This window comes from Nannobrachium achirus (assembly GCF_963921795.1).
Source record: "Nannobrachium achirus genome assembly, chromosome: 10".
In the NCBI taxonomy this organism is placed as follows: Eukaryota; Metazoa; Chordata; class Actinopteri; order Myctophiformes; family Myctophidae; genus Nannobrachium; species Nannobrachium achirus.
In genome coordinates, this window is record NC_137819.1 from 66,848,290 (window position 1) to 66,857,961 (window position 9,672).

Sequence of the window (9,672 nt, forward strand, 5' to 3'; positions counted from 1 at the left end):
ATGTCGTACGCTAAAGTGGCAGCAGCTCTTTTCAGGGCATCCTCAGTCAATGTTAGGAGAGCTGGGATTTCACCAGCCAGGTTGGGATCGACATCCGCATCGTCCAAGTGCCCAGAATTGGAGAAGAACGATGAGGCCGTTCCGCTGAAAGCCAGACTAAGCAGAAATGTTGAAAAGGTTCAGACTAAAAGGATCGAAGTCGACTTCAACAACACCGAAGAAGCGTACAGAAGCAAGACGACCGCCGAGCTGCTCAGGAGTCTTCTGGTGTTCAAGCTTTGCGCCATCGACTTCCTGGTGGACAACAACAAGACGTTGATGGACCTTAGTAGGAAGGTCTTCGGACGGTGGCTGTTTGAGAAGATGATGAGGATGACCTTCTACGGACAGTTCGTGGCGGGGGAAGACCGCGACTCCATCAAACCCCTGATCCACAGGAACCGGAGCTTCGGGGTCGGGGCGGTGCTGGACTACAGCGTGGAAGAAGACCTCACGCAGGAGGAGGCTGAGGACAAGGAGATGGATTCGCTGGTGTCCCAAGCGGAGAGAGAGGATCCGTCGCACGTCGGCCGCCGTTGTCGTGAGAAGAAGTACGAGGCTCACCGTCAGTTCGGGGACCGGCGCGGCGGAGTGACCGGCGCTCGCACGTACTTCTACGCCGACGAGGCCAAGTGCGACAAGCAGCTGGAGACCTTCATGGACTGCATCGAGGCGTCCGGAGGAAGCTCCGTGGACGGCTTCTCCGCCATCAAGATGACCGCTCTCGGCCGACCGCAGTTCCTCCTTCAGTTCTCGGAAGTGTTGGTGAAATGGAGACACTTTTTCGACCTTCTCGCCGCGCAACAAGGAAAATCGGGAATAGCCGCTCTGGAACGAAGACTCGAGCTGGAGCAACTGAAGGAGAGTCTGGCCGACCTGGGCGTCGGAGGAAAGGACGTCATCGATAAATGGTTCACCGGGGAACGGCTGGGATCCTCGGGGACGATCGATCTGCTCGACTGGAACAGCTTGATCGACGACACGACGAAAATGTCCAGTTTGCTGGTGGCGCCGAACCTGGAGACGGGCCGCCTGGAGCCCCTGCTGGAGCGCTTCACGGCCGAGGAGGAGCGGCAGATGAAGAGGATGCTGCAGAGAGCGGACGCTCTGGCTCGGCACGCCGTGGCCCACGGCGTGAGGCTGATGGTGGACGCGGAGCAGACGTACTTCCAGCCCGCCATCAGCAGGCTGACCCTGGAGATGCAGAGGAGGTTCAACCGGGAGGAGAAGCCTGTGGTCTTCAACACTTACCAGTGCTACCTGAAGGACGCGTACGACAGCGTCACCGTGGACGTGGCGCTGTCGCGGCGGGAGGGCTGGCACTTCGGCGCCAAGCTGGTCCGCGGCGCCTACATGCACCAGGAGAGAGAGCGCGCCAGGCAGGTGGGCTACGAAGACCCCGTCAACCCGGACTACGAGGCCACTGACAGGATGTACCGCCGGTGCTTGGAGTTCCTGCTGGAGGAGATCGAGCTCCGCGGGACTGCCAACGTCATGGTGGCTTCCCACAACGAGGACACGGTGAGGTTTACCCTGCGGGCGATGGGCGACATGGGGATGTCGCCCGCACAGAACAAAGTCTACTTCGGACAGCTGCTGGGCATGTGCGACCAGATCAGCTTCCCTCTGGGTCAGGCAGGGTTTCCCGTCTACAAGTACGTTCCGTACGGCCCGGTGGGAGACGTCCTGCCGTATCTTTCTCGCCGGGCCCAGGAGAACCGCGGCCTCATGAAGGGCTCGCAGAGAGAGCGCCACCTGCTGTGGAAGGAGCTGAAACGTAGGCTGTTCTCTGGTCAGCTTTTAGTATGAAAACACACAGATCATGTCTGTCCGTACGTCCGTACGTACCGGTATGTAAGTCACGCCCCATGTCACACTTCATATATGGCCATCTCCATATATGGAGCTTGCTGCATAATATAGTCACGTCCGCAACCACACTTGCAATTTCCAATTGCGTCTCTCTAGTGATTATGGTTCACTGTTTTGGTTAAATTTTTCTTAACATTGTTTTAAAACGGGCTATATAAATAACGTTTATTATTACTTGCACAGGCAGAGCGAGCAAGTGCTGTAATCGGCAGAGTATTTATGTAGGCAAATGGGTTTGTTGAAGACCCTAGCCCTGAAACGGATGGGATTCTGGGAATGCATTACAGTTTGTATGTATATGTATGTAGGTGTCTCCCTACAGCCAATGAGTGAGCAGCATTCCTGGTGATGATGTCAGCAGAGTTTATAAGAGCGTTCTTGGTAATGTCTTCTACCATCCAATGAGGTCAGCAGGGCACGCCTCATGACCCGCTCCGCTTCGGAGTCGGCGCCTCGACATTATTGTGGGCTCGCTGAAAGCGAACACACGTATGTTATCTTCATTATTTATTTATTATCTATCGGTAGTAGTTATGGAGGACCAAAAATGACAAATCTCAAATTAAATTAATAAATAAATAAATGATATTATAAATACAGAAATGCTAAAATAAATAAATAAATGTGCAAAGAAATTTAAAAATTATAATAATAATAAATAATAATAATTTAATTGTTCACATGATGAGTGTGATCTTGCAGGTTACTGGAGACGATCAAATCTAGGCTAAATAGACAAAGACAAAGAGGTTTACGATTTATTCATTGACAAGAGCTTGAAAGACAGCCGGAGCATAAGGCCAAAAGGCATGACAAGGTACTCGTAGTGGCCACTAGGGGTCTCACTCACACATTTTTTTACCTTCCTCCATGTAGAACCATTACTGCTCGACATCTGAGCAAGGTGCAAGAGAAGAATCCCCAAAAAGAGACCATAGGGCCCAAGGGCCCCGGGGGCCACGGAGCCCGTGGAGGGCCGAAGCCCAAAAACCCCAAGTGGAAAAACCTCCCGAAAGATCCTCCCAAAAACATAGGTTACATGTCACGTAAGCATTATGAAGAGGAAGTGGAGATTTGGAGGCCCATATTAGGACAAAGAGGCCCCTGCCGGTAGCTACCTGTTGCTTAATCTGAGTTTTCAGAAGTTCTTTTTACCAGTTGCCCAACAGTGGTCATAATGACAGACTCTCAAGTGCAACCAGTGGTCATAGTGACTCTGTCATTCCAACCCTTTTTGGCCACCCAAGTGACGGTATAATTTTAAATGAGTTGTTCAACATAAATTACGATCTATTACATGTCCGCATGTTTAACAGAATTACAATTAGAATTGTACAATGTTAATATATAACATATAATATATAATATATAACATATAACATATAACATATAATATATAACATATAATATATAATATATATATAATATATCATATTTAATATTTAATAGCAAAAAACAACATTGATTTTGTGGAGGTGTCAGTATCTAGAGTTATGCTGTAACAAAGGGCCCAGTATGCGGCTTAAAGGAGTAGTTCACCCCATAATATTTTTTTTCTATTGATTGCGACCGTCAGATCGCTCCACCGCCTGTCTGTCAGTCCGTCAGTCAGTCAGTCAGTCTGTCACGTCACGTCACGTCACGTCACGTCACGTCACACTTTTGCCCTGCTCATATCTCCGCAACCGTTGCCTTCTGCGCCCCCAATGTGCGCCTCCAATGTGTGCCACCACACTCTGGAACAGCCTTCCAGTGGACCTCAGATTTGCTAGCTCCATAACTATATTTTTAAATCTTAACTAAAGACCCATTTTTATAGAAAGGCCTTTGTAACCTCTTAACTGCAAAGTGCATCTATTCCCACTGATACTGTTGTCGTGTGTTGTTTTTATTTCCGTTTTATTGTTGCTGAAATTGTTTATTAGTGTGGTTGCCAACACTCTATAGTTCTTGGGAAACTTTATTTTCACGAGATAAACGTTTCTGCTGCCATTGGACATTTATAGAAACCAGATGCAATTGGAAATTGAAGGAAATTGAAATTGAAAACAAAACGAGTATTGGTGGAGCTTCACATGACGGTTAGCTTGCTGCATAATACAAATGTAGTCATGTCGGCAACCACACTTGCAATTTCCAAATGCGTCTTTCTAGTGATCACTGTTGAGGTAATTGTTCTTATGGTGTTTTGTAACATTGTTTTAAAATGTGCTATATAAATAAAGTTTAGTATTTCTCTGTGCACAAGACGCAAGTTGGCACCTCAACAGAGTGGATTTCTTGTTATTGTGGGCTCGCTGAAAGGCCAGACCAGTATGTTATACCAAAACTTTATAGGTCAACTTTATTCTCCTAAAAAAAAAAGACAGACAGTACAAAGGCAGGGCCCTTAGCCAATGAGGAGCAGCGTTCTAGGTGACATCATCACCAGCGACCAAGTGCGACCTGATATAAATAACAACAACATGTTGGCTCGAGACCAGTATGTTATTGACCAGTGTGTTCTGATGTATCTTTAGATACTCATGTTATTCTGATGGAGACCAGTATGTTATTGACCAGTGTGTTCTGATGGAGACCAGTATGTTATTGACCAATGTGTTCTGATGGAGACCAGTATGTTATTGACCAGTGTGTTTTGATGGAGACCAGTATGTTATTGACCAGTGTGTTCTGATGGAGACCAGTATGTTATTGACCAGTGTGTTCTGATGGAGACCAGTATGTTATTGACCAGTGTGTTCTGATGGAGACCAGTATGTTATTGACCAGTGTGTTCTGATGTATCTTTATATACTCATGTTATTCTGATGGAGACCAGTAGACCGTCAGGGAGCAGACCATGGAGACCGTCAGGGAGCAGTTTACTATGAAAACCTCCACCGGCCGTCCGTCCGTCCGTCCGTCCGTCCGTCCGTCCGTCCGTCCGTCACACGTCACACGTCACACCTTTGCCCTGCTCATATCTCCGCATCAGTATGACATCACACCACATGTGTACACAAACCTTTGTGTACGTTGCTGTGGCAACAGTCTGTTGTTGCTGGTCTGTTAGTGTACGTTAGCAACCACCTTAGCAACCATGGTTTTACCCTAGCAACCAACTGTTTACCATAGCAACCAACTGTTTACCATAGCAACCATGTTTTTTTACCCTAGCAACCAACTGTTTACCATAGCAACCAGATACGCAGAGCAGGGATCTCCAGGTGACATCACACTGATGTCAGATACTCAGAGCAGGGATTTCTCCATAATATATGGGCATAAAAGGGATTCTGTCAGGGATCTCCATATATGGGCATAAAAGGGATTCTGTTAGGGATCTCCATATATGGGCAGACAAGGGATTCTGTTAGGGATCTCCATATATGGGCATAAAAGGGATTCTGTTAGGGATCTCCATATATGGGCATAAAAGGGATTCTGTTAGGGATCTCCATATATGGGCATAAAAGGGATTATGTTAGGGATCTCCATATATGGGCATAAAAGGGATTCTGTTAGGGATCTCCATATATGGGCATAAAAGGGATTATGTTAGGGATCTCCATATATGGGCATAAAAGGGATTCTGTTAGGGATCTCCATATATGGGCATAAAAGGGATTCTGTTAGCTGTTAGTGATCTCCATATATGGGCATAAAAGGGATGCTGTTAGGGATCTCCATATATGGGCATAAAAGGGATTCTGTTAGGGATCTCCATATATGGGCATGAAAGGGATTCTGTTAGGGATCTCCATATATGGGCATAAAAGGGATTGTATCCCAGATGATGCCCTGTTAGGAGATCCACACTAACAGAATCCATATATGGTCCTACCGACAGCTGCTATAAGCCAACCCTGGCGATAAGGTCTGAGTCGAAGAAATGCTTCTTTCCTGGCAAGAATTGCCCCTTTATACTGTAGGGCTCGTTTTTGTATTGTATGACATCACGCCACATCATCGGCTGAGGACTGTGTGATGTCATCATATCTCCATATATGGAGACATAAGTTGCTCATGCCCAAATATGGGCTGGTGAGGTCAGACTTAGTGTGATGCGTAGGTTATCTCCATATATGGAGATTCAACTTCAATGAGTAACCATGGCAAACTGTCAACTGCCCGTATGTCTTGATAATTGGTAAAACAAACTTTTGGCCTATTTGTGGAGATAAGCGACCAACGGTCGCTTATCTCCCGATTAGGGAGTCTTACTGGTTCTGATGGAGACCAGTATGTTATTGACCAGTGTGTTCTGATGTATCTTTATATACTCATGTTATTCTGATGGAGACCAGTATGTTATCGACCAGTGTGTTCTGATGTATCTTTATATACTCATGTTATTCTGATGGAGACCAGTATGTTATTGACCAGTGTGTTCTGATGTATCTTTATATACTCATGTTATTCTGATGGAGACCAGTATGTTATCGACCAGTGTGTTCTGATGTATCTTTATATACTCATGTTATTCTGATGGAGACCAGTATGTTATTGACCAGTGTGTTCTGATGTATCTTTATATACTCATGTTATTCTGATGGAGACCAGTATGTTATTGACCAGTGTGTTCTGATGTATCTTTATATACTCATGTTATTCTGATGGAGCCCAGTATGTTATTGACCAGTGTGTTCTGATGGATCTTTATATACTCATGTTATTCTGATGGAGACCAGTATGTTATTGACCAGTGTGTTCTGATGTATCTTTATATACTCATGTTATTCTGATGGAGACCAGTATGTTATTGACCAGTGTGTTCTGATGGATCTTTATATACTCATGTTATTCTGATGGAGACCAGTATGTTATTGACCAGTGTGTTCTGATGGATCTTTATATACTCATGTTATTCTGATGGAGCCCAGTATGTTATTGACCAGTGTGTTCTGATGGATCTTTATATACTCATGTTATTCTGATGGAGACCAGTATGTTATTGACCAGTGTGTTCTGATGTATCTTTATATACTCATGTTATTCTGATGGAGACCAGTATGTTATTGACCAGTGTGTTCTGATGGATCTTTATATACTCATGTTATTCTGATGGAGACCAGTATGTTATTGACCAGTGTGTTCTGATGTATCTTTATATACTCATGTTATTCTGATGGAGACCAGTATGTTATTGACCAGTGTGTTCTGATGGATCTTTATATACTCAGGTTAATCTCCTAAAACAGTGTCTGACAGCAGGGCCTTTAGCCAATGAAGGAGCAGCGAGCCCACACTGTTGCCTAGGGGCAATATTTCTAGTTATTATTTAAGGATACTGGGCTCTCTAACCTGACTGCGCCAGATGATGGCAGCAGTGCGTATGCCTGGCTGCATACCGCTCTGCTTACCATCATCTGGGATCACTCCGGCAGACCCGATGTAAGGGGCGGGCCATTTTTTCAAATTCTTTAGCAGGTGATTGGATGGGGCCGTCTGTCTATCACAGTCTGGGAGTGCCAACTCCAACCACTCATATTGGCCTGTCTGCATGACGTTACACCCAGAATCCGCCTCCTGGGTTTACACGTGGTCTGCAATCAGACTCTATTGGCTCAGAGCCGCTCAGAGCCCGCCCGTAGCTGCCGCTGATTCGTCCGGCCCGGGGCTTTACGAGCGTTATCAACTCCCCCTGAGAGATCTCAGATGGTAAAGTAGGGCGGTAGCCTACGAACTACTGCCACCATCTGGCGCAAGTCAGGTTATGGGCTCTCAGTTTGTGATAATTGTGGCTTTAACCTCATACTACTTTGAATTGTTACTCTCCTTCAAAACCACATTTTGAATCCTTACCAAACCATGTTCTGAATCCTTACTCTGCTTCAAAACCTTGCTAAAAGATCACTTACAGACGGATCTCCCCTGGGACTCCCCTGGGACTCCTTAATGATTTAATTGTGTTTTTGGCTTTAGAGAATTTGAGTACAAATTATATTTCTGTTTTCCTTCGTGGGCCTAATCAAACGATGCACAGGGCAGATGTGACAAATATCCCTGACATAATTGATTTATAATTTGATACTTTCCAAGATCTACAAGCTTACAACACGTTGTAATCTTGTAGAGCTGCTATTCATGGGTTTCATTTGTAGTCCTACAGCGGCCATGTTGAGGACCAGCACAGCTGTTCTGATTGGCTTAGAACATTTGTTCTATGCCAATCAGAACAAATAAGTGTTGTGATTGGTGTAGAACATTAGTTCTGATTGGTGTAGAACATTAGTTCTAAGCCAATTGGTGTAGAACATTAGTTCTAAGCCAATCAGAAACATTGAAACACCTGCGTTGGTCCTCAACATGGCCGTTTAGGACAACGAATGAAACCCATGGATTTCTAAACATTTTATATTTGAGAATGTATGAATATTTTTAGCATGGAAACGATTATGACAAATTAATTGTGATGATCTCTAATAATTGTGATGAGACGATTATCTAATAATTGTCAGGCCTTTTTGTCACCGATTTTTTATGTTTCAAACAAACAAACTATAAAAGGTTAAAATTCAACCCACTCACAACAACAACATTAGCTTTAGCAACTAGCCAGTTAGCATTTTGTATAAAACAGAGGTTCTCAAACATTTTCATGCAAAAGACCTCAAATTAATGTATTTGCCCGCCGACCCCATCTACATTTTTCTTTAAATTTTTCCAAGATTTTTCAAACATAGTCAGAAACAGCAGATATAATATATGAGCTTGTAGATTCTACTTTTGATTAGCCAAAGTTTAAAGCAAGGTTAATGTGGTTAAAATGATGATCTCATTTTTGCTGGGGACCCCCTGGAACCCCCTCAAGGACCCCTGGGGGTCCCCGCACCCCACTTTGAGTAGCATTGATATAAAAGACACTCATTTAAAAAGCTGATTGATAGACGTGTACTTCCTCCTCTGTCCACCAGGGTGCAGTGATGACTGCATCTGCGTCTCTGAAAATAACACAGAATGACAGACAGTCGAGAGAAAAGACAACAAACCAATGAGAATTAGTTATTAAAGACAATGAACCAATGAGAATTAGTTATTAAAGACAATGAACCAATGAGAATTAGTTATTAAAGACAATGAACCAATGAGAATTAGACCTTATTAAGTTGGGTAACACATTACAATAACTATAGCTTCTTATGAATAATTAACTGAATATGTAAATGCTCCTTTAGATACAGTGGAGCAGTTAAAGTGAACCAAAAATCCAATAATTGATTAATTGAAGTTGATAACAGATCAATATTAACCAAATTAAAACTATATTTAAAACCTTATCTTTGAACCTTGGATCATCAGTGATTAACACTACTAGTTATTTATAAGCATGTGTTAATAATTGATTATATTGTATCATAAATGTGTTTATTAATACACTATATTAGTATGTGTTAATATTTGACTAAATGTGTTTATTAATAGACTATATTAGTATTTGTTAATATTGACTAAATGTGTTTATTAATACACTATATTAGTATTTGTTAATATTTGACTAAATGTGTTTATCAATACACTATATTAGTATGTGTTAATAGTTGATTATATACATGTTTATTAATACACTATATTAATATTTGTTAATATTTGACTAAATGTGTTTATTAAAACACTATATTAGTATGTGTTAATAGTTGATTATATACATGTTTATTAATACATTATATTAATATTTGTTAATATTTGACTAAATGTGTTTATTAATACACTATATTAGTATTTGTTAATATTTGACTAAATGTGTTTATTAATACACTATATTAGTATTTGTTAATA

The 9,672-nt window shown here is 42.9% G+C and overlaps 1 protein-coding gene across 1 annotated transcript; it reads left to right on the forward strand.

The window, feature by feature from the left end:
• On the forward strand, nt 1–1,848 carry LOC308293235 (proline dehydrogenase 1, mitochondrial-like; the record flags this gene model as incomplete). The annotated part of the gene is made up of 1 exon (XM_080735670.1): nt 1–1,848. The coding sequence occupies one exon, from the start codon at nt 1–3 to the stop codon at nt 1,846–1,848; it is 1,848 nt and encodes a 615-aa protein (XP_080591796.1).
• Between the last annotated feature and the right edge of the window lie 7,824 nt (nt 1,849–9,672).